The 25,840-nt window shown below is 44.6% G+C and overlaps 1 protein-coding gene across 1 annotated transcript in view; it reads right to left on the minus strand.

Annotated features, from left to right (window-relative positions):
- Positions 1–2,159: 2,159 nt before the first annotated feature.
- LOC147615240 (tudor domain protein (DUF1767)) overlaps positions 2,160–25,840 on the minus strand; it is a 55,426-nt gene continuing 31,745 nt past the window's right edge. The window contains exons 3-5 of the mRNA XM_086779297.1: positions 3,428–3,698; positions 2,656–3,341; positions 2,160–2,546 (exon numbers count right to left, since the gene is read on the minus strand). Coding sequence (XP_086635423.1) covers positions 2,385–2,546; positions 2,656–3,341; positions 3,428–3,698 — 1,119 coding nt within the window. The 3' untranslated portion in view covers positions 2,160–2,384. The remainder of the gene's footprint in view (positions 2,547–2,655; positions 3,342–3,427; positions 3,699–25,840) is intronic.

Below are 25,840 nucleotides of genomic sequence, written 5' to 3' on the forward strand. Positions count from 1 at the left end.
ACCGCACCATAATCATGCCACTAGGTGTCTTGCTCTAATACCAATTGTTGGAACTTGGGTAAAAATCCCTTCTTAAGAGGTTATCCATCTTAAATGTGTTCTCCGATGGGTGCACTTAATTAAGAGGTTCCACTTGGCCTATCCAACCGAAAACCTAAAGGTTGTATTGTTCATTAAAACAGGTAGAAAGCTCACCAAGAAGGGTACCAAAGTTAAAGAAGATGTCTTGGTAGCTACATGTCAGATATGGATGGCAATTGAAGAGCTTGAAGTAGTGTATAGAATCTCAATTGTTAATTACAACTTTGTTCTACTATCTGCTCTATTGACCATACTCTCAACATGTCAAACTCGTTAGTCTTCTCGCTCTTTCAATGTCACTCTCAAGAACATCCCCTCTCCCACCCAACTAGTTGTATCAATAAGATGATGAATAAGAAGTACAAGAGATACCTAAAAGACTGAGCAATGTATATTTAGCAAAAACTTTTTTCATATTCAAAGGGGTGTAGTAAAATTACCTGAACCTTGTACCTCCACATAGGGAGGCAAGGGTACTATTGCTAAACTATAGCCTCATGATCTATAGCTCAGCAATAGTAGACCCTTCAATGATTCAAAACTTTAACAGGACCCAACATCACTTTTCTCTTGGCTCTTCTATCGCATAGCAATGTGGAGAAGTCGCAAATCACAATAGCTTAGCATTACAAATGGATTGTGTCTAGCTTAGCATTAGAAATAGATTATGTCGTTGTTGCCATAGGCTTGAAAACACTAGAACACTTCCTTCTAAATTTCCTAGAGCTCAATAACTATGGATCTGAATCAAATCTCTTGCATCACATCATCATCCCAAGCAAAAATTGTTCAAAAATAATTGTTTTAACACACTTTTCTAGCATCTCAATCCTCCTTATTCAGGGTTATCAAAGATGCTTTCATTTGATCCATCTAGAGAAGTAATTTGTATTTTAATATTTCAAACAAAAAGGCTATTTAGACACGCGTTTTCAAGCCTTTCCCTCAACTATTTTAAGAGTACCAAATGTTTGTTTTTGGTAAATTTTCTCACCAATCTTATCTTGCAAGAATGTTGAGTGACATGCCAAGCGACCTCACATAATTCTACAGCACGATTTGCAGCATTGGTTCTTCAAGAGAGATTTGAAGAATGTTGGATCATTGTTTACATATGTAACATTAATTATTTATTGCACATTCTTCCAAAGTGGTATTCCATTCCATCTTTGATAAAAGTGAGAATACTTTAAGGCTACAACAAGTTGGCTTGCGAACAGGCTGAAGAATGAGGATACAACTTGCGGTGTATTTAAATAATGCTCACAATAACCAAAATCTTTCAATGCACCAACTGTTATCTCAAACTTCGTTACATTGAAGATAAAGAACAATACATATTACTGATGTAAAGCTTTTAATGGCTATCACCCTCTTTCTTGCTCATTCATGACAATGCTAAAATTTCTTAAGTAACACCTTAATAACTGCACTCTTAATTGATCAAGGGTAGAGATCATCGCCACGTAGCCTAACTAGCTGGAGCTTGAAGCTTGAAGGAGGAGGTCCTCGGTTTGATATTTGGTTGCGTAACACATGCAAGTGCATCACTGTAAGGGGAATGTCCGCATGCCGGTGCATCTAGATAGTCTCTCAAAGACAGAAAAAAAACTGATAAAGGGTAGAAAAGTGTCCAAGACCTGAAATGTGCATCGAAGGCCTGTCACACGTTCAAGTGCCCATCAACAAAAGCACCATCCAAGCCATGGCTTTAGGAAGGATAGACAATTGTGCCTGATTATCAACAGCTAGTCCAAAATTTTCAAAGATGTATTACATGGCTAAAATAAGCATTCAAAATTTCTTCCATAAGGAGATACAAATGAAGCAAACCAAGCCATGCGTTCATCATCAGCGTGTCCCAATGCACAACCCCCGTAATTTCAGCTATTTGTTGCAACTTGAGCAAACGTGGTGAAATCAGTGATAAATGTTTCTTCTCCATAAGCTGGACAGTCAACTAACATGGGATAGAAAGATGTGCATATTTTACTCACATCCCTACCCAAAAAAATTTAAGCCATCACCGCAAAATCAAAGGGAAGAACACCTAAAACTGAACAGCCAACTCATTCTCGAGTCAGAATAAAGGTTGCTACTATCAAAGTATGGAGATCAAGTTACAAAGATTAGTAAGCATGGATATTCTCTCTCAAGGCTTGAGTTGAAGAAATGTACACATAAAACAATTGCATTCTCTACTGCTCAATCTAAAATAAACCTAAACTCATGTGGTAAACCTTATGCATTCTAGAAACAGGGTTTAGCATGTTCAACTTCCATACTTCTTACGAACCACTCGTCTATCGACCACGCCTTCTCCCTCTACCTCTACCTCTACCTCTTCCCCTTCCACCATGTCTGCCCCCACCACCATATTCATCAACACTCCTGTCCCCTGCAAAGCTGAACATGTTCAACCGAATCTGCTCTGCTTCATCAGATACTGCCCCTGGAGTAGCAAACTGAGAAAAGCAGAAAAGCAAGAAAGTCTTAAGCTCACAAGAGTCATCATAACCTTTTACAATTAAAATTTAGAAAATAAAAAAAGAATGAACATAATGCTTAACTTACCCCACTACTCTCCACATTTAGCTGGTAATGAAGCTTCTGAGCTAATGCCTCATCACTCTCCGTACTTGTCACTCGATTATCCGACACATTCGATACCCCTCTTCTTGATTCCCATTCATCGAGAGTAAGAGTAGCTTCCTCGTCATGCTGTCTCCCGCCCCTTCTCCCTCTTCCCCTTCCACCTCTACCGCGTCCATCACCACTCTTAAAGTGGCTCTCAGTTCTTTTATCTAGAAGCTTCTGAGCAGCTGCCCGGTTCTGTATTGGTGTAATCTCTACACCTTGAGCAATTGCAGCTCTAATAGCATCAACACGTGCATCTATACCCTTCAACTTCTCAGGAACTTCATGTGGCAAACCTACATCTTCTCCCAGATCTTTCTTACTCTCAGCCTGATGCGAAGCAGAAGCTCCTACTGTTAAAGCCTCAGAACTGGAAAGAGATATTGGCATCATGTTGTTAGACACATCATGTCTGGCCTCCAGGGAGCCCTCATCAGACAAAGGGATCTTCATTGGTTGACGCCTGTATGGTTCATGACCAGGTTTTACCCGAAGATATGAGAGCTTGTTACTGTCCTTTCCACTCATACTTCCTGATGTAGAACCAACTTCCTCCTGTAAGCTCTTCTTGCCAGAGAAATCTCCAACTGCACCCCTTGTAACATTATCCTTCATATGCAGACCTGCTCACAAGGGAAACGTAAATGTCCATTATCATCAAGTACAAATACCTGATCACACCAGCAGCACCCATGGGTAAGGCTCTTACCTCCCTGTTGCGATTGCTGTACCACAGATGGCTGTTTCTCTGCATCATGTTTTCCCTGCCTAGCCACATGCAAGCCATGAAAGGGAGGAGGACCACTGTCACCCTCTGCTCCAGCTGCTTTCAATGTTGCCGTCCGTGCCAATCCTGAATATTTCCGCTCAAGCTCCCAGCTCTCATATAGTGCCTGAACATGACCGCCCAAAATGGTGAACGAGCGAGCATCCCCCAACAAGAAGCCATTTTGCACTGATACTGTGTTCTCCAGATTGACCTAATGAGGAACCACACTCTGCATTCAGATGCTGTTCTCTAGTCAGACAAAGCCTATCACAACTCTATGCAAGTTGCCAATACTCTGGTTATGTAAACATGAAAATGCATCAAAACAGAAACAGCAGCTTGACATGTCATCACAAAAATGATGAGGATCAACCACAAAATCATGAAAAACACAAGTTTAAAGGATCCTTTGCAATGTGGATCAAGATATAGAAGGGAAAGGACGTCACGACTCACAAGCCTCCTTTGGGGCTGGAAGCACATGGGGGAGAACTATCTGTATAACTATAGAAGCTGACCATCCAGGTCCTCCCTAGCTTTTGCAGCCTTGGGGAAACTAGAAGTATCAGAGTCATCATCCTGTATATGATCATAGCCGTCTTTGAAAACTTGGTCCTGGCCTAGGCGGTACCTCTGGTCTTGCAATCCTTGGCCAAATGAACCAGCTTTTCACAAGAGTAGCAGTGACACTGTCCTGTCTGTTGTACTGTAGCAAGTGCCTGATCCTGTCCACTAGGAGGGAACCTTACCTGCTCTTGAAAAACAAGGATACCTCCAAGAGGGAACCCATATCCACAATAATAGCACACCTCTGCAAGCAAGCCTTTGTGCCACTGATAATCTGAACACTCCACAACCAATCGCCAACACTTCTCCAACGCGGAACGAGGTACAAGGAACAAGCAGCCCCCTCTCAAAACTGAGAGAGAAAGGGGCTGGACAGTAGCAAACAGTCCACCAAAACTTGTTGGAAAACAACCAGAAAGGAGGTAGATCCATTGAAGAAGAGGCAGGCTAAAGATGTCACCATTTCGTCCCCTCACCAGTCTTAAACAGTGGTTCACACACTGTCTAGAACCGAGGTGTGAACAGGGATTTTCTACAGAAGAAAGCTACAGCATTTTACTGGCATGGTTTGGCCTGAAAGATGGCCATACAACATGAGCAGCATGGGATTTTATTCATCAAAGTGACTTATAATATTTGTAAGTCACATATCAATAATGACAAGCTGGACATATTCATAGTTGTTTCTCGTACCGGTACGAACCCATTTCGTACCGTACAGTTCGTACGGTACGGTATCGTACAGGTTCCCCCCCCCCTCCCACCTTGAGAAAAAAATTCCAAATACTAAAAAAAATATAGAAATCTTGCTTTAAGAAGATCCCAAATGGCCGCAATACTTCGTAACTTTCGTGTCCACTCAGTATTCCATATGGGGTTGCTAAGAGACCTAAAAAATCTAGCAAGGTAGACTGGTAGTGTACACTTGATTGGTATGATGAGAGAATCTTGCTACATCACTTGGAGATCCCTAGTATAGGTAGGCTAGACAATCAGATCCTCAAGTTATGTGCGAGGGCGAAAATTTGGACATGGCCATTTTGATCTAGAGAGGAGTCCCCAAACCTATCACCCTAGATGCACTGCTCGTATTTGTGCAAGGACGGTCCTTTAGTCACATAAACGCTACACTGGGAGACGTTTGGTATTGCATTACCCATGCAGGTTCTTTTTTGGAGACAATTGGGAGATCCAACTGGGAGAGACACATTTCCATGTTCTGGTTCCTCGAGCACTGTAGACTCCTCTCCCCCCCAACCTTCCCTCCATTCAAGCTTGAAGCTCCATAGTTTGTAAGTGTTTTTTAAAAAAACTGTATTTTATCGTACGGTATCCGAAAATTTCATATTGTACCAAAAATTCCCTTACGATATCGTATTTTCGTACCGTGACAACTATTATTTTGGGCATGGACAGGTGGACAAAAGGAGGAGGCGCCTAGATGAAACTTGAGCATCAAGCCAGGAAAAGTATAAAAGTTGATATTTTTGAGCCAAGGAAAGCATAAAGTTGATATTTTTGGGCTAAAACTTGGTGTACAAGCCAAGAAAATCTAAAAAGTTGATATTTTTGGGCAAGGTCAGCTATTTTGGGCAAAAAGGAAAAAGTGCTACAAATATAGCAACTCGACTTTATAAAAGGAAGGCTTTGGGGCAGTTTTGAGGCAGGCGCATCTCTCTGGAGCTTTCTCTCTCTCCTCTGCTGGCCGACTTGCTCCCTACCTCCTATAAGACTGGCCGACTTGCTCATTACCCCCTACAGGGCTGGCTGATTTTTTTCTTTGCCTCCTATAGAGGTGGTCGTTTTCTTCCAGTGCAGCCCTAGAGCTGGTCGACCACTTCCAGAACAGTCACATGGCTGGCCGCCTTCTCCCAGAGCTTGATGGGGCTGGTCAACTTGTTTATGGGCTAACTTATGAACGGACTGTTTTATGGACAGTTTATGGGCTGTTTTATGGACAGTCTATGTGCTAATTATGAGCTGATTATGGGACTGTTTTTGAGCCAGTTTATCGGATGGCTTTTTGGAGCTATGTTTATATCTTGGCTCTAGATTGAGATCTGGGCAAGAGATTTGTGCTAATTCTTGGTAGTAAATCCGGTGCTGTATGCACCCCCTTGGTTTATTGTAAAAGCTTCTATCTGAATAAAGAAGTTCCTATGGGGGACTGGCCGTTCCAACTCAGTGTTGTGTTTTGACAGTGTTTATGGTTATTTCCGCTGTGTTTTCATATCTTTGCTTGGCATGTGAAGTATTTGTATATCATTCCGGGTTCCCGTTCGGTTTCATTGGTATCCAAGCTCAGGCTTTCTCGGAAGCAGAGGCTTCCTTCCAACAATGAGAAAGAGAAAAGATCAAAAGTGGGGACTATAGTGATCAACAGTTTGGCTATTGGGCTTATGGAAGCAGTCATATGTCCAGAGCATGTGCAGTACACAGCTTGGCGTAAGGATTTATGGATTCACAGAATTTATCCTCGAAGTATGGAGTTGGTTTTATGTGCCCGTGTTCAGCACTCGTTCCATATGGACTATTCTAGATTTTGAATCAAATTTTGTTCAAGCGAGTTATATGGAGCTCTATCTCAAGGTATCTTATGTGTATGCTGAGGAGATATGTATTTTGGCTTCACGACGAAACTGGCAAAGGAAAGCTAAGTATACTTTGATTTTTACCAAGTTGATGCTTTTTGCCAATATTTGGAATTTTGTACATGTTGAACTCCCTTGCTGATACAAGTGGAGAATGTTTCTCATGTCTATCTTGAGATGTGTTTCAGGAAAGTTATTTTTCTGAAAGGCGTGTGGAAAACATTCTGATTCTGGAAAAGGCTTCTCTATGGTTTTAATGAATAGTTTATGGTTTTGGTCTTGTGTATTGGAGGCTCCTAGCAGTATGGGATGCTAGAACTGTCACCTACACAAGGATCTCATATGGGGAGTATTCTAGTGGTATGGGACACTAGAATCTGTCGCATATGCGGTTACAAAACTATGAATTATTTATCAATATCGTGGATTGGCTGATTCTAGTCTATGAGCTGTTTTGGAGACAACATGGCAGTTCTGCGGAGAAGGATTTCTCACATCGAGCATGCCATGGCACATCCTTTTTGCATGTATGTGGATGGATCCCCGGAAGGACTTCGGTGTGAGCTCACTGACATGTCAACACGAGTTTGTCTTTTGCATGTATGTGGATGGATTCCCAGGAAGGACTCTTGTGTGAGCCCACTGACATGGCAAGAGAGCATGTATGGCTTATGAAGCCTAACATGATATAACATGTGTGGCTTGTGAAACTTAACATAACAGAACATGTATGGTTTCTGAGACTTGACATGACAGGACATGTGTGGCTTGTGAAACTTGACATGACAGAACATGTATGGTTTCTGAGGCTTGACATGACAGAACATGTGTGGTTTCTGAGCTTTGACATGACAGAGCATGTATGGCTTATGAAACCTAACATGACAATACATGTATGGCTTGTGAGGCTTGACATGACAAAACATGTATGGCTTCTAAGGCTTGACTTGAGAAAACATGTATGGCTTGTGAGGCTTGACATGACAGAACATGTGTGGCTTGTGAGGGTTGACATGGTAACATGTATGACTTGTGAGGCTTGACATGATAGAACATGTATGGCTTCTGAGACTTGACATGAGAGAACATGTATGGCTTGTGAGGCTTGCCGCTTGACAAAACATGTGTGGCTTCTGAGGCTTGACATGGTAACATGTATGGCTTGACATGACAGAACATGTATGGCTTCTGAGGCTTGACATGGTAACATGTATGGCTTGTGAGGCTTGACATGACAGGACATGTCTTGCTTGTGAAGCTTGACATGACAGGACATGTGTGGCAAATATAGCAACTCAACTCAACTTTATGGCATGGCTTTGGGGCAGTTTTGAGGCAGGCGCATCTCTCTGGAGCTTTCTCTCTCTCCTCTGCTGGCCGACTTGCTCCCTACCTCCTACAGGACTGGCCGACTTGCTCCTTACCCCCTACAGGGCTGGCTGATTTGTTCCTTGCCTCCTATAGAGGTGGCCGTTTTCTTCCAGTGCAGCCCTAGAGCTGGTCGACCACTTCCAGAACAGCCACATGGCTGCCGCCTTCTCCTAGAGCTTGATGGGGCTGGTCGACTTGTTTATGGGCTGACTCATGGACAGACTGTTTTATGGACAGTTTATGGGTTGTTTAATGGACAGTCTATGGGCTGATTATGGGACTGTTTTGAGACAGTTTATCGGATGGCTTTTTGGAGCTATGTTTATATCTTGGCTCTAGACTGAGATCTGGGCAAGAGATTTGTGCTGATGCTTTGTGGAAAATCCGGTGCTGTATGCACCTGCACCTTGGTTTATTGTAAAAGCTTCTATCTGAATAAAGAAGTTCCTAGGGGAGCCAGCCGTTCCGGCTCAGTGCTGTGTTTTGACAATGTTTATGGTTATTTCCACTGTGTTTTCTTATCTTTGCTTGGCATGTGAATTATCTGTATATCGTTCCGGGTTCCCGTTCGGTTTCAAAAGATGCCACAAGTCTATGACACTCCACACGCGAAAAAGAGGACCACCAACTGCTGTCCAGGGCTCTACTCATGCCAACACCGTGAATGTCACATGCACTCTGCACTCAGTGCATGGTGACAAGATGGCTCATCATCAGAAGTGCAGCAGTTGTACAGTTTTAGAACCCAATAGGATGATAATTGTCGTACACCGTGACCCCATTGTACATCCTCAGTCCAGGACAAGTTAGGCACGAGCTACGTAGGTCATTCCTCAGCCTTAGTGGGTCAGTCAGTCAGTCAAGTCCCTTAACCCACTTGGAGAGAATCACTCATGCATGTAGCGTCAGTAGAAGCCTTAGGGTTTGCATCAAAAAGCACTCTGCATCCTGCATATTATGCATTCATATGCCTGTGCATCATTTAGAACATCCCCGAAGCCTTAGGGAATTTACTGGGATTTATCTGGTATTTTTTCCATGTTTATTAGTATTTATTTAGCATTATTTGCATTATTGGGCATTTATAAATATAAACTTTATTAAATGACCAACCTCCAGTTAGTATAAATAGGCTTGCCTAGAGCCTATTTTCTCATTCAGTCTTCATTGTGCTAAGAGCTCTCCTCCTCAGCCCTAGGAGTATCCTTGCCTTCAGCCCTAGACTAATCCAGCCCTTGGAGCTCATAAGCTTGCTTCTCCAGCCCCTTGAGAACCCCTTGCTTCAGTCAGCCCTAGGCGCCTGCTATCAGCCTCCAATCAGCCTGTATTCAGCATCACTTCAGGCCTAGATTCAGCATATAGATCAGCCCCAGTTCAACGCCAGGTTTCAGCCAGTGTTTTCTGCATCTGTCCAGCAGCCTCAGAACACCTGCGTGTTCAGTTCAGCAGCTTCCCTACAGGTCTGCGTTTCTGTCCACAGCAGTTTCCAGCCCTGAATCAACAGTTTGCATCAGTTTCCAGCCCTGAATCAGCACTTTACATCAGTCTCCAGCCTTCTGTGCATCATCCACACATGCAGCAGTCATCTAGTGAAGGTAACACAGCATTCACAAGTGTTTTCAGCATTCTAACATAGTGTAGAACAGTCCACCTTCGTCTTCTCTCAGCCTCAGGTGTGCAACCCTTCCTCATGCCCTTGGGAAGAGTGCATAGGCTCGAGATCAGGTCATCGAGGTGTTTCTACAGCAGTGTACAGATCAGCCACTCTCTGATCCTCCGAGATCTTGCGTTTGGCTTATCTACAGTCCACAGTCATTCTCTCTAAAGAAATAAAGCAAATACTATCTCGTTATCGGGATAGGGGGCCCTTCAGTGGGTAATTCGGGACCCAATCTGGTGTACAGTTCTCATCTATCTCTCTCTCATCTCTTTAAAGTTTGAAGTAATGAAATGGATTGCTAAACTCACGAAACTCAGGATACAGAAGACGGTGTGAGCATTTGTGTGACAGGATCTTCCAATACAAAGACTTCCGTTGCATATCACATTGGTATCAGATTCAGATAGTCCACACACACCGTATCCTAGCGTGGGGGCATCCTTGGATGGTTAGATTGCGTTCCGGCACGACCACCGACTTCAGCATCATGTCTACAGGAGAGAGTACTCATCAGCCGGAAGACGTCTCCCCCGAAGGAGACCTTGTTCTTCCGCCTACAGCAGACACCATAGCTCTTCTTAGAGCTCAGAACCAGCTACTCATGGAGCGTCTCCAACTCTTGGAGGCAGCAGCACGTCCTTCTACACCTCCAGCAGCACCCGACTACATCTCCCCTTCTTTCAGATGGAACAACAAAGGAAAGAGGACGAGGCCCGAAGGAGAAGAGAAAAGAAGAAAGACGGGACTATGAGGAAGCCCAGCGCAGGATCGACGAAGACCGGCGTCAGGCTGAACTCGCCGCTCGGGAACACCAACGTGAGCTTGATCGCATTCCATATATAGTTCACTTTAGTCTATAGCTCCTTTGAAACATTATCATTATTATGAGTAGGTTTCAAAAGAATATGGTGATATCAACGTGCAAAGGAGATTTTATGCATGCCATTACGACTGAAAATGAACTTGTGGACAGCCATGACTCTTCAAGTAAAGAAGTCGTCAAAGAGAAGCAAGTGGAAGTCTCTCTTGTGGGAAGTGAGAGCATGGACAATAATTCAAGGGATGATGGATCTATTTCTTACAAAGAGGATAGACAAGTAGATCATGTTCATGTGTCACATGTGTGGAACGCCTATGTAATAAACTAGGTGAAAAGAGTCTTTGACTATCGTGAAATGAGAAGGGTTTGTGTTTAGTGATAATTGTACTTGTGTTGGACCAAGTGGCTCAATTGAGATCATCCATTCCCACAAGTCTTTGAAGAGATGTAAGGAAGATGGCATACAAAATGAGATAGTTTACGTGTTTAACCTGTGGTCCTTCTACAAGAAAGATGATGCTTTTGTGTCGGTTCTTTCTCAAAGATTGAAGAGGGGAAGGAATGCCAAAGAAGGGGTACATACAACTAATGTTGAAATGGCCAAAGTGGGAACAAAGGAGATACAAAATTTTCAATGTTTCTATGATTGAAAATGGTGAGAGAACTGTAGTAAAAGCCTCTACTTGGGTACCATGGCAGTGAAGCTTAAAGACATCGCATACATCCTATGCATCCATGGTTAAATGAGAAAAGAAAGCTGAAAATAGGAATGTTCAGATAGCCATTATAAGTACTTTTATATGAGCAGGCCAAGATGGAGCAATTCATTCGTGGATTGGACTCCAACATTCGGTTCACAGTTCGTAACTTTGAACCAAGTACATATCACCGGGCTTTGACTCTCGCTCAGAATGAAGAAATGAAGCTCAACGGGGGCAAGCCCAAGCAGGCATCTCAGTCCAGTACCAAACCCCAGCAACAGCAATCAGCTGCACAGACAGGGAAAGGTAACGCATCTTCTAAAGATGCTAAGAAGGACAGCAGTAATAACTCCAGTTCAGGGGGTAAGAAGGATAAAGAACCTAAGAAAACCCCTGATGAAAACGCTAAAGCAAGCATTACTGGAGGTTATCTTCCTCCAGAGGAGCAAAGGAAGTACCAGTCAGAAAATAGATGTTTTTTCTGTCATATTATAGGGCATGGTAAGAGGGATTGCCACAAATGGCAAGCGGCACAAGCTGCCAAAGCCCCTTCTGCCACAGTTGCCACAGCCTCCCCAGCTCCTCCAGCCCCGCCTACTACCTCAAATGCAGTTCAACTTTTACCTTCCATTATTCCTATGCCATCCATGGTATTTGATGCTAAGCAGGAGGGTGAGAGCGATGCTGCTCAGAAGAGCCTCATCCGAGCTTATGGCTCTGCCCAGGGCCGACTGTTTGTAGTCCTTTTCGATATGGACAGTTCTGAAGACGCCATCTCTCCCCAGTTGGCTAATAAATTGAACTGCACTTTAGTCCCATATCATCTGGATGTGGACGGGTTTACACCTAGTCTTCGCACCCACATTTCCCAGAAGGCACAGCAGTTTGCCTTTGAAGTTCAGAAGGCGTCATTTCAACGAGATTTCATCGTCTCACCTTTGTTGGGGTGTGACATGATCTTAGGAATTCAGTGGTTCCGTCAGTATGAGCCTATTCCCAATTGGGGGCAGGACACTTTTACTATTTGTAAAGGTTTTCCTGAGCCTGTCATGATTCGGGGGGATAGAAGCATTCTTGGCATCCCATTGATTTCACATCTCCAAGCTCGACGAGCTATCCGCAAGGAAGCAGAAGGAGCACTTCTTTATGTTCGTGCTCAAACAGCCCCTCCCTCATTAGTAGCATCCATTACATCTTCAGTCCCTCAGTTAGCAGACCTCCTATCCAAACACCAGGACATTATGCTTAGGGACGATCTCCCACCCAGTCTCCCACCCTCTCGCCTTGAGGACCATCACATTGATTTGGTCCCTGGATCAGATCCTCCTAGCAGGTTTCCCTATCGTCTTTCCAAGACTTTAGAGGGCGAGTTAGAAAAGCAGTTATCTGAGCTTCTCCGAGCCAGATTCATTCGGCCTTCTTCCTCCCCATTTGTTGCACCTATCCTATTTGTCCAAAAGAAGGACAAGTCTGCACACCTTTGTGTAGACTACAAGGCATTAAACAAACTCACTATCAAGAATAAGTTTCCTATGCCCAGGATAGAGTACATTTTGGAGCGTTTAGACGGTGCTAAGTTTTTCACTAAGATCGACCTCAAGAGTGGTTACCATCAGGTCCGCATTTTTGAAGCTGACATTCCAAAAACAGCTTTCAGGACAGAGCGTGGTCACTACGAGTTCGTAGTCATGCCTTTTGGGCTTACAAATGCACCCGCAACGTTCAATAAGATGATGTCTAGGATTTTCGCAGTCCACATTGGGAAGTGTGTTTTCATATTCCTTGATGACATACTAGTCTTCTCAGCCACTGCGGAGCAACATGAGAAAGATGTGGAGAAAGTCTTGCAACTTTTGCGAGATAATCAGCTCTACATAAACGCCAAAAAGTCTATCTTTGGTGTTAAGGAAGTTCAGTATTTGGGCTACAACATCGATTCCGATGGAATTAGACTGGACCCATCAAAGGTTCAGGAGATCTTAGATTGGGACATTCCTAAGACCGCCCAAGAAATCCGTTCATTCGTAGGTCTTTGTCAGGCCTATAGCACACATGTCCATCAGTTTTCCAACCTTGCAGCACCTCTTACCGACTTGCTCAAGGGGGTGAAGACTCGCAAGCAGAAAGTCTCAGTTACAGGTAAGGCACTTGATGCATTCTGTGCACTCCAGAAAGCTGCCTCAGAAGCACCTGTATTAAAGTTAGCATCATGGGACGAACCTTTCGAGGTCATCACCGATGCCAGCAATGTAGCCATAGGTGCAGTCCTCCAGCAGGACAATAGACCCGTGGCCTATTACAGCAGAAAGTTGGATGTCGCCGAAAAGAATTATTCGGTATATGACAAAGAGCTTTTGGGTGTGATCACAGCGCTCAAACATTGGAAGCCTTTTCTTTATGGACAGGCTTTCACAGTGAAAACAGACCACCAAGCACTTAAGTGGCTTCAGACTATGCCAAGTGCCCAGTGGAGTGATCGACAGGCCAGGTGGAGTCAAATCTTCCAACAGTTTGGAGGTATGATTGAATACATCCCTGGTAAGCATAACCCAGTAGCAGATGCTCTCAATCGAAAGTCCAGCATCCAGGCAGTCCAAGAAGCTACCATTCTCGAAATCACGGGGAAGGACTTGGATAGTATGAAAGACCAATATGTCGACTCCCCTGAGTTTGGTACTCAGTATAGTTTGGCCCTCACTTCTGAGCCTGGCCACTATTCAGTACAGAACGGTTGGTTGTTCTACAAGAACCGTCTCTGTGTTACTCGGGAAAAGCGTTCCGCTCTTCTCCACGATGCCCATGACTCCTTAGTTGGAGGACATAGGGGTATCAACAGTACCCTCGAGAAATTAGAACGGTCCTTTTATTGGCCAAAGATGAGGCGCGATGTCTATGCACATGTACAAGCCTGTAAGATTTGTCAAAAAGTCAAGGTTCCCCATACAAAGAAGGCAGGTTTACTTCAACCTTTGCCTATCCCTGACGGACCTTTCATCGACATATCTATGGACTTTGTAGGGCCTCTACCAGCATCCACTGGATCCCGTAACACTCAGTGTTTTACCATTGTGGATCGCTTTAGTAAGTTCTGCATGCTCATCCCATGCAAGCATACGGCCACAGCCAAGGACGTAGCCCGTCTGTTTCTCAAGCATTGGTATCCAATTTGTGGTTTGCCTAGCACCATAACATCAGACAGAGATTCCAAGTTTACCTCGCATTTCTGGAGGGCATTATTTGAAAACTTTGGAACTAAGTTGCAGTTGTCTAGTGCATTCCATCCCCAGACAGATGGCCAGACAGAAATTTATAATCAGTTGGCCTTCGATGTCCTCAAGCCATATTGTCATGACCAGCAGTCCAAATGGGAGCACTATCTTCCGTTGGTCCAAGCTATCTTGAACGACACTCATTCATCCAGTGTCGGACGGACTCCATATGAAGCAGCCTTTGGTCGCCATTTTTCTTCTCTTTTGACGAGAATGGTGTCTCCATCTTTAGAGGCTAATAAAACCACGGAAGCATTTTCCGAGATCATTGAGTCAGTCAAGGACCGCTTGACCAAAGCTCAGGAAGCATATAGCAGACAGGCAAATAAGTCTAGACGAGATGTCCACTTCAAGGAAGGGGATTGGGTCTATTTGCGTATCATGAAGCAGAGATTGAAACAAGTGGGCAAACGTTGTCCCAAGCTTTCATTCCATAGTTTTGGCCCTTTTCCAATAGTTAAGAAGATAAGTGATGTCTCAATGAAGTTAAAGTTGCCTGCCAGTTGGACAATGCATGATGTTTTCCATGTTTCTTGGCTAAAACCATATGTTGGTCCAGAAGTGTTTGATGTTTCAAATGAACAGCAGCCAGACGTGGTAGACGAGGCAGAAGTGATTGAGCCTGAGCAGATCCTTCTTCATCGATGGAAGCATGGTTTCGGTCGACGGATTCGTCAGTTCTGTACGAAGTTCCGAGATCGAGGCACCCACGAAGCCGTATGGCTCGACGAGGGATTCTTCCAGGAGTACCCCCAGTTATTGGCGGACTACTTGGAAGCCATGAACCTGCCGCCAAGCTAATCAGGAGGGAATGTCACATGCACTCTGCACTCAGTGCATGGTGACAAGATGGCTCATCATCAGAAGTGCAGCAGTTGTACAGTTTTAGAACCCAATAGGATGATAATTGTCGTACGTCGTGACCCCATTGTACATCCTCAGTCCAGGATAAGTCAGGCACGAGCTACGTAGGTCATTCCTCAGTCAGCCTTAGTGGGTCAGTCAGTCAGTCAAGTCCCTTAACCCACTTGGAGAGAATCATTCATGCATGTAGAGTCAGTAGAAGCCTTAGGGTTTGCATCAGAAAGCACTCTGCATCCTGCATATTATGCATTCATATGCCTGTGCATCATGATTCATTAGAACATCCCCGAAGCCTTAGGGAATTTACAGGGATTTATCTGGTATTTTTCCCATGTTTATTAGTATTCATTTAGCATTATTTGCATTATTGGGCATTTATAAATATAAACTTTATTAAATGACCAACCTCCAGTTAGTATAAATAGGCTTGCCTAGAGCCTATTTTCTCATTCAGTCTTCATTGTGCTAAGAGCTCTCCTCCTCAGCCCTAGGAGTATCCTTGCCTTCAGCCCTAGACTAATCCAGCCCTTGGAGCTCATAAGCTTGCTTCTCCAGCCCCTTGAGAACCCCTTGCTTCAGTCAGCCCTAGGCGCCTGCTATCAGCCTCCAATCAGCCTGTATTCAGCATCACTTCAGGCCTAGATTCAGCATATAGATCAGCCCCAGTTCAACGCCAGGTTTCAGCCAGTGTTTTCTGCATCTGTCCAGCAGCCTCAGAACACCTGCGTTTTCAGTCCAGCAGCTTCCCTACAGGTCTGCGTTTCTGTCCACAGCAGTTTCCAGCCCTGAATCAACAGTTTGCATCAGTTTCCAGCCCTGAATCAGCACTTTACATCAGTCTCCAGCCTTCTGTGCATCATCCACACATGCAGCAGTCATCTGGTGAAGGTAACACAGCATTCACAAGTGATTTCAGCATTCTAACATAGTGTAGAACAGTCCACCTTCGTCTTCTCTCAACCTCAGGTGTGCAGCCCTTCCTCATGCCCTTGGGAAGAGTGCATAGGCTCGAGATCAGGTCATCGAGGTGTTTCTACAGCAGTGTACAGATCAGCCACTCTCTGATCCTCCGAGATCTTGCGTTTGGCTTATCTACAGTCCACAGTCATTTGAAGGCAGAAGGGGTGTGAGGGTTAGGGTTTGGAGAAGCTGCAAACAGGCGTGGAGGCCAACAGAGAGAGAACACGACTTCAGTGTATTATGCTTGATAAAAAAGTGAAGTACAATAGCCACATAATAGTGACCTAAAGATATGTGTTCACATGTCCGGCCATAAAATGTGCCGGGTGGACCAAAACACCTATAAATTGAATGTAAGTGAAACTAAGCTAAACTGGGGAAAAAACCTCCACTAACTGAAGTAAAAAGTGCCCCAGTAATCTACTGATGATCACTAGCACTCCTCTGGGTGCATACACAACATAAAACCCAACAAACCCCCCTGGAGTGATATGTGATCACTGTACATCATCCACCAAAAGGAAACAAATTCAAAGCACTGCGGAATGCTTCAAATTTCGGACGTGGTAATGCCTTGGTGAAGATGTCTGCCACATTTTGATCTGTAGGACAATAGATCAGACTGATATCTCCTGCCTGGAGTCTCTCCCGAACAAAATGATAGTGAATCTCAATGTGTTTCGTGCGAGCATGAAACACAGGATTCCTGGCCACAGCAATGGCACTCTGACTATCAGTATAGATAGGCGTAGGCTCCTCCACTGAAATATCCATATCAGTCATGAGACGACGCAGCCAAACACACTCAACAGTAGTAGTGTAGGCTGCTCTGTACTCTGCCTCACAAGACGAAGTGGCCACTGTGGTCTGTTTCTTGCTTAGCCAAGAAATGCATGAAGAGCCAAGAAAGAAACAATTTCCACTAGTGGAATGTCTTGTATCAAAATCACCAGCCCAATCTGAATCACTGTAAGCGTATAACTGCATGTCACCCCCCTCAGGATAAAGCAATCCAAGAGACAAGGTACCCTGCAAATAACGGAATACACGCTTCACAGCTTGCCAATGTGACAACCACGGACTGTGCATGAATCTGCTCAACTGAGAGACTGCATACTGAATATCTGGCCTTGTATTACACAAGTAAATAAGGCACCCAACAGCCTGAGCATATGTAGTGGCATCAAAGGAAATACTGTCATCTTGTAGTGACAGTTTCATCCCAGGCTCCATAGGAGTACTAATAGGCTTGCAATCCTGAAATTTAAACTTCTCCAGAAGTTTAGCAACATACCGTGATTGCAACAACCCAATGCCTTTGTTATCCTGCACAAACTGTATGCCCAAATAGTAATGTACAAGCCCCAAGTCAGACATGTCAAATGTCTGTTGCAGTATCTCTTTAAAAGCTGCAATTTTGTCATCATTTGATCCCATGAGCAAGAGATCATCCACATAAAGACTGATGACCAGCAGATCTGTCTCTTCTTTCTTTACATACAGAGTGGCTTCTGATGGACTGTTCACAAATCCCTGAGTGAGTAGGAAAGCATCTATTTTTGCATACCAAGCTCGTGGAGCTTGTTTCAAACCATACAAGGCCTTTTTCAGCCTGCATACTTTCCCCTCATGACCATGTTCTGCAAAACCCATGGGCTGAAATACATAAACTTCCTCCTCGAGGTCCCCATTGTCACGATTGTGACGTGTTTATATATCAGATTCTCTCTTCATTGCTGATTACTGTTGCAGATACAAAGAGTTACCAGCCAAAGGGAACCCCTACCCTCGACTGGTTGCGACTCTTCGTCAAAGGATGTACCTCTTCATCGAATAGCCACATCTCTTCGACGAATGGTTGTATCCCTTAGTGAATGGTTGTGCCTCTACATCGACTAGACACATCCCTTAGCCTAAAAGTTGTACCCTTTCGTCTAAGGTCATGTCCCTTCATCAAAGGACATGCCTCTTCAAATGTGTCTCTTCATCTCCTATATAAGAGACCTATTGTACTCAGTTTAATAACAACAAGTCAATTCAATCTTGTCTCAAGTGTTCTCCTGAAGGTTCTTGTTCTAAGTTAATTACTTAAGTAGTAATTAATACACAATATGCAGGATTAACAACATAATCCTCACAGTGGTATCAGAGCAAATTTTTTTTCCTACCCGTGGGTTGTGAAGCCCTCACCCTCTCCGCGGCACTCCCTCATCCACCTCTCCTTTCGGTGTTGTATGGAAGAAGCAGAGCGATGGTGGACTTGGGTGAATCCTTGCTCGTAGTAATGTAAACAAGCAGCAAACTTTTTTTTCCGCCCTGTGAGATGCCCAAACCCAAACCCTAAAATCAGTCCAAACCCTAACCCTAAAATCAGCCCGTCCAAACCCTAACATTGGGTGTAGCAAGTGTTGAATGGAAGAGCAGGAGAGAATGCCCCATTTAATTCTACCCAATTTTTCCAATTTTGCTTGATTAAGCATTTTCCCAATTTTCTATTAAAAAAAAAAACGATGGGAAGCAGAGAAGCAGAGAAGCAGAAACTCACATCAAAGTGCTTGTAGTATGCCTGTATTCTACTGGAGGCCCTCATCGCGTCTTTTCGGGCTGCATTTCTCTCCACGCAGGGTCGCCACCTTTCGATCCTGCCTCTTCACGTTTTCTTTTAAAAACGTGACGTTTCATATTTTTTTTTTAAAAAAACGAAACCAAAAGCCTTATAACTTAAGGCTTACATTAAGCCTTTTAATACACGTGGCTTCCACCAGCCACGTAAAGCAGCCACCCAACGGCAACTAGCGCTAGCGCACGCAAGGAAACCCGCCAGCGCAAGGAAGCCCAGCCGCCGCCGACCAGCGCATACAAAAAGAAGAAAAAAAAAAAGAATGGGAGAACCCGACGTGAAGCCGCCGGCCAGCGATTATTAAAAAAAAAAAACAAAGGAGTACCCCACGGCCAGCGATCAGCACAATCTTAAAAAAAATAAAAAACCCAAACAAACCCAACAGGCGTGCGTAACCCGCTGGGCGTGCTCTGCCCGCCGTTTGGGATTTGCTGGTGTGAACAGCCAACGTGGGCGACTCGAAAACCACCACCCGGCTGTCAGGATGTCGCCTAGTTCTTACTCGCCTCCTTCTCTCCAGCGAATAGGCGCCCTTCTTCGTGGCTGTTCGTGGGTTTTCCTGGCTTTGCCCACATCACATACTCTGTGTGCTCTTATCCTCTACGTGCATGCTTCATGGACCACTTCCCGGAGGAAACCGACATGCACATCTCTTACCTAAGTTACATCGACGAGATCCCCGAGGCTGTTCTTCCCGAACACAGCCCTCCTCGTGCCCTCACTCCGGATTCAGTGCCACTACCCGCCGATGTTGGGTGGATTCCAAGTCTTTCAGCCTCTCCTATCCCAGCATCCCCGGCCTCTCAGGTGTACCGCATTCATGTCAGCAGCCCGCATGTGACCGAACCCGACACTTGGGCGATTTGGACCATTTTCCTCACCTGCGAGCCACTGCATCTTACTCATTTCGAGTATTTTTTATCACGGTACCCGCAGTTGGCACACTTTCTTCCAGAGTGCAGTGTGGATGGCTTACGCAATGTCTCCTCCACGCGCCCTCCTGTGACATTTTACTGCGAGATCTTCGTCCCCGACTATACTCCATTATCTCTAGTACCCAGTTCTTTGGAGGAAGCCAATGCAGTAACTTCGGAGGACGATCCCGACGAAGTGGAAGATCCCGACTTCGCATACGAGGACCCTATTACTGCCTCTCCAGCAGCTGTTCCTTCCATTCTCCATTTCGGGTGGACCTTTCCTGCTTCACCACAGTACTCTCTCTGAGTGCTTCAGATGTCGACGTCGCACGACAACGTGCCACCCGCCGATCCTCCGATGGAAGCCTTGCTGATGACTACTCTCCAACAGCAGATGGAGGACTTGCAAAAGGCATTTTTCGACGGAATGGCATCAATGAGATCCCAGATGGAAGACATGCAGCAGCGGCACCAACATCAGCGCGCGGGATCCAGGAAGTCCCCGCGAGCGCATCGTTCGCATTCTCCACAGTCATCATCATCATCCTCGGTGGGCCAGCAGGACGATCCCTTACCTCCTCCCGATCCGACTGCCGAGGTAGACAATGCTGAACTTAAACTTTTATATAAATTAATGACCACAGCACAAACACGGAAGATGGACATCAAGTTACCCGAGCCCTACAATGGCCGCCGTGATAAGCGGATAATCGATCATTGGCTCTACAAAATGGAGGTTTACTTCTCGAATACTGAATTGCCCGAGAACAAAAAAGTAGCATTGGCCAGTACCCTTTTGAAGGATACCGCCTTCCTCTGGTGGCGACGCAGGATTGCAGATGGCAAGTCTACTCCAACGTGGGATAAATTCCAGCGTGCTCTTCGCAAGGCTTTTGAGCCTGCAAATGCGAATTTTCATGCCAGGTCTTCTCTCCGCCGCCTGAGTCAAACTGGCTCCGTGGCCGCGTACATCTCAGAGTTTCAAAAATTGGCTCTGGAGATAGAGACACTCAGCCCCTCTGACCAGCTTCACAGCTTCATTGACGGGCTTGAACCCACAATCCAAGACGAAGTCCATAAGTATAATCCTGCCACCCTGGATGAAGCAATCTCGTATGTCGAGCGCATCAGTGATTACCGGCGTCCTCCCAGGAACTTTTCCTCCGGCGCCCGTTCCTTCCAGCGGAATCGATCCAATGGGACTAGCCAACCCCAACGTCCTAATTCTGGACAACCCAACTCTCGGCGACCATATTCTGGACAACAGTCCTTCCGGCCGCAATTTTTCGGGCAAACTTCCGCGTCAAATGCAGGATCCTCTCAGACCGAATCCTCTGGCAGCAGCAGAAACCGAGATCGGTCTCGACAGGACCGTCGCAACAATGATCGGCGCAATTTCAAGCGAGAACCCTCTTCAGGACAGCAAACCTCTTCATCGACTGCCCCTTCATCCCAACCTAGTCGCCCAGGCCTCTGCACAATTTGTTCTGGCGATCACCGGTGGTATGAATGCCCTCAGCGTCCTAAACCCTCCAACACTCGGCGCAATTCTCAGGTGGACAGTTGTCACCATGCTGATCATGACCCGCCTCCTGTGAAAGACAAGAACAAAACAGATAGCTTGTTCTGTTCGCGTTTCGGAGTTTGTCAGTACCCTGATGCTTAATGGCCAAAGTACCAACCCTGCTCCGGTGAATCTATCCAAACAGGTCCTTAGTCTTCTTGGCTTCATTGGCGACCATCCCATCAATGTGCTGGTGGACAGTGGCTGTTCCACTAATTTTGTGGGCACTTCTTTGGTTCATAAGCTTCGCCTACAGACCCGACATTTTGTGGATGCTTTTCAAGTGGAGCTTGCTGATGGTTCCTTCCTTAATTGTAACCAAAAGGTGCAACAGCTCCAGTTCCAGATTCAAGATTACCAGGATCACCTTAATTTTTCAGTGATGCCGTTGTCACATTATGACATGATATTGGGACAATCTTGGCTGTATCGATATGATCCGGTGATTAGCTTTCGTTCCCATTCAATCCAATTATATCATAATGGTCGAGAGCTGGAACTTCATGGCCTTTTCAGTACCAAACCAATCACCATTGTTTCTGCCCTGCAAGTCAAACGTCTCGTTCGCAAACGTGACAGTGCAACATCCTTGGTCATGTTACGGGAGATTGAAGCAGAAACCAGTGAGCAATCTCAAGCCTCGTCATCAACTACTGCTTACTTGGAGCAACCCTTCTTCAGGCCTTTTCAGGATTTGTTTCCGAATGATCTTCCGACGACATTGCCTCCTCGTCGTCCTGTGGATCACCCGATTGATCTTATCCCAGGTCAACCTCCTCCAACCCGAGCTCCATACCGTGTTTCTTACTCTGAATCTCAGGAGATACAAAAGCAATTACAGGAGTTGCTGGACAAAGGTCACATCCGTCCCAGCAAAAGTCCTTTCGGAGCCCCGGTTTTACTTGTCAAGAAGAAGGATGGATCAATGCGGCTTTGCATTGATTACCGAGCTCTCAACAAGCTGACAATCAAGAACAAATTTCCTTTACCTCGCATCGATGAATTGTTCGACCAACTGCTTGGTGCTAAGGTGTTTTCCAAGATTGATTTAAAGTCCGGCTATCATCAAATTCGTATCCGTAATGGTGATGAATACAAGACAGCCTTTCGGACAAAATATGGCCATTATGAATTCTTGGTCATACCTTTTGGGTTAACCAATGCCCCGGCCACTTTCATGACCCTGATGAATGAAATTTTTGGGCCATACTTGGATAAGTTCGTGATCGTTTACCTTGATGATATTCTGGTTTTTAGCCGATCTATGGTCGATCACAAAGAGCATTTACAGATAGTCTTTGAAGTACTACGCAACAATGTGCTGTACATCAACAAAAAGAAGAGCGAATTTTTCAAAAACCATGTGGAATATCTTGGTCACATCATTTCTGCTAATGGGATTGCAGTAGATCCTAAGAAGATTCAGGCGATTGTGGATTGGCCTTTGCCCCTCACCATTTCAGATGTTCGATCTTTCTTGGGACTTGCTAACTTCTATCACAACAAGGTGCATAGATTTTCGGAGATTGCTGCCCCTTTGACAGAACTGACAAAGCTGGACAAACTTCAGTGGTCTTCAGAAGCTGAGCAATCCTTCAATGATCTCAAGCATGCCTTGACGACAACCCCGGTCTTGTCTATTGCAGATCCCACTCAGCCCTTTGATGTAATGACAGATGCCTCAGATCGTGCTTCTGGTGGAGTTCTGATGCAGAATGATCGTGTCATTGCTTTTGACAGCAGAAAGTTTTCAGCCATTCAAAGCAGGTATCCTGTGTATGATAAGGAGTTTTTGGCAATCGTGCATGCTTATCGCACATGGAGACATTATCTTCTTGGAGCAGATTCAGTTGTACGTACAGATCATCAATCTCTGGCGTATATTTTCACTCAGCCTGTTATGAACTCTCGACAAGGCAGATGGGTGGAATTCTTGGCTAATTTCCACATGATTATTCAGTATGTTCCTGGTCTTCAGAATGTGGTTGCAGATGCCTTAAGTCGCATGCCTCGAGCCATTAATTTTGCCATCACAGATGTGCAAATGGAAATCCCTGCTTGTTTCAAAAATGAATATTTGACGGATAGAGATTTTGGAGATGCGTTCCGTGCTCTCAAATCTTCTAATCCCAGTCCTGCAGAAATGAACATGTTTGCAGCCTATATTATCATAGATGAGTTGCTGTTCTTCTCTGACCGCATTTGTGTGCCTCACAATACTTCATTGCGGAAGATTCTTATTCAAGAACATCATGAAGTCCCTTATGCTGCTCACCCTGGTATCAACAAGACATATCGACTTTTGTCTGCTACATACTTCTGGCCTCAGATGCAGCAAGATGTTATCAAATTTGTCAAAGCTTGTCATTCATGTCAAACAATGAAAGCCTCTCGACAACTTCCTCAAGGGTTACTTCAACCATTGCCAGTTCCCAATGAGAGATGGGAAAGTATCAGTATGGATTTTATCACCACCTTGCCTCGTTCATCCAAAGGCAATGCTCAGATTCTTGTGGTGGTTGATCGATTTTCCAAAATGGCACATTTCATCCCTTGCAAGAAAGCTGCTTCAGCCCCAGACGTGGCGTCATTATTCGTGCAACATGTCTTCAAATTGCATGGTTTGCCAAAGACCATCATCTCTGACAGAGATCCAAAGTTCACTGGACATTTTTGGACGTCTTTGTTCAAATCTCTTGACACGAATTTGTTATTCAGTTCAGCCTATCATCCTCAAACAGATGGACAGACTGAAAGAGTCAATCAGATTTTGGAAGAAATGATTCGACATTATATTCAATTCCGTCTGGCATCATGGGAAGATTATTTACCACTCGTGGAATTTGCTTATAATAATTCCCATCATTCAGCAATTGGATTAACTCCATTTCAAGCAGCATATGGACATACTTCTCTTGTGCCTACAAACTTTGTTTTGCAACACAAAGTGGCGTTGGCAGATCAGTTGGTTCAGGAGATGCAAGATGTGCTTGTACAAGTTCGAGATAAATTGGTCCATGTGCAACAAAAATATCAAAAACAGGCCAACAAGCATCGTCGACATGCAGAATTTCAAGAAGGAGACTTGGTCTTATTATATGTGGCATCTCACCGCTACAAAACAGTGAAGTCAGTTTTTCCAAAGTTACGACCTCGCTTCTATGGGCCTTTCAAGATTCTTAAGAAAAATTCAACTGTCAGTTATAAGTTGGAACTTCCACCGTCATGGGGAAAGATTCATCCGACTTTTCACATATCTTGGCTCAAACAGTATATTCAAGGAGATTCGCCTGTTCCAGACTTATCTTCTTATGTACCAGAAATTGAAGATGACCATATTATCCTTGTTCCAGAAGTAATACTTGACGTAAGACAGAAGGAAACAAGAAGAAAGTTGACTACAGAATTTCTTGTGAAGTGGATGGACTTGGATGAGTCTGATTCCACTTGGCAAACAGATGAAGAAATGCAGCAGTACCCTAACCTTCTTCAGGAGTTCTTCGACAAACGGATGTCTATCATTTGACACATGGGTTTTATTTTAAATGGGAGGGAATGTCACGATTGTGACGTGTTTATATATCAGATTCTCTCTTCATTGCTGATTACTGTTGCAGATACAAAGAGTTACCAGCCAAAGGGAACCCCTACCCTCGACTGGTTGCGACTCTTCGTCAAAGGATGTACCTCTTCATCGAATCGCCACATCTCTTCGACGAATGGTTGTATCCCTTAGTGAATGGTTGTGCCTCTACATCGACTAGACACATCCCTTAGCCTAAAAGTTGTACCCTTTCGTCTAAGGTCATGTCCCTTCATCAAAGGACATGCCTCTTCAAATGTGTCTCTTCATCTCCTATATAAGAGACCTATTGTACTCAGTTTAATAACAACAAGTCAATTCAATCTTGTCTCAAGTGTTCTCCTGAAGGTTCTTGTTCTAAGTTAATTACTTAAGTAGTAATTAATACACAATATGCAAGATTAACAACATAATCCTCACACCCATGTAGGAATGCAGTCTTTATGTCCAACTGGTGACCCAACCACGATGTGCAGCCAATGCAATGACACACCTAAGTGTCGACATACGGGATGTAGGAGCAAATGTCTCCTCATAATCAATGCCCTTCTTCTGTGCATAGCCCTTTGCAACTAGACGGGCTTTGTACCTGTCAATGGATCCATCTGCATGTCTTTTCAACTTATAAACCCATTTAGTACCAATTGCTTTCTTGCCTTTGGGCAGATCAACCAAATCCCATGTTTGATTCCTTTTAATAGAATCAAGCTCATCCTGCATGGCTTTGTTCCAATGCACATTATCTCGTGCATCCACAAATGAATCAGGCTCATCATCATCCTGTAAACTGGCTGCCATAACCAGATTCAAATCCATGATGTGTGCATGCTCATTGGTCCGTGTCTCCCTACGAGTACGACCAGCAA

The sequence above is a fragment of the Cibotium barometz genome, chromosome 40 (genome assembly GCF_041138505.1).
Source record: "Cibotium barometz isolate CiBa-2024 chromosome 40, ASM4113850v1, whole genome shotgun sequence".
Classification (NCBI taxonomy): domain Eukaryota; kingdom Viridiplantae; phylum Streptophyta; class Polypodiopsida; order Cyatheales; family Cibotiaceae; genus Cibotium; species Cibotium barometz.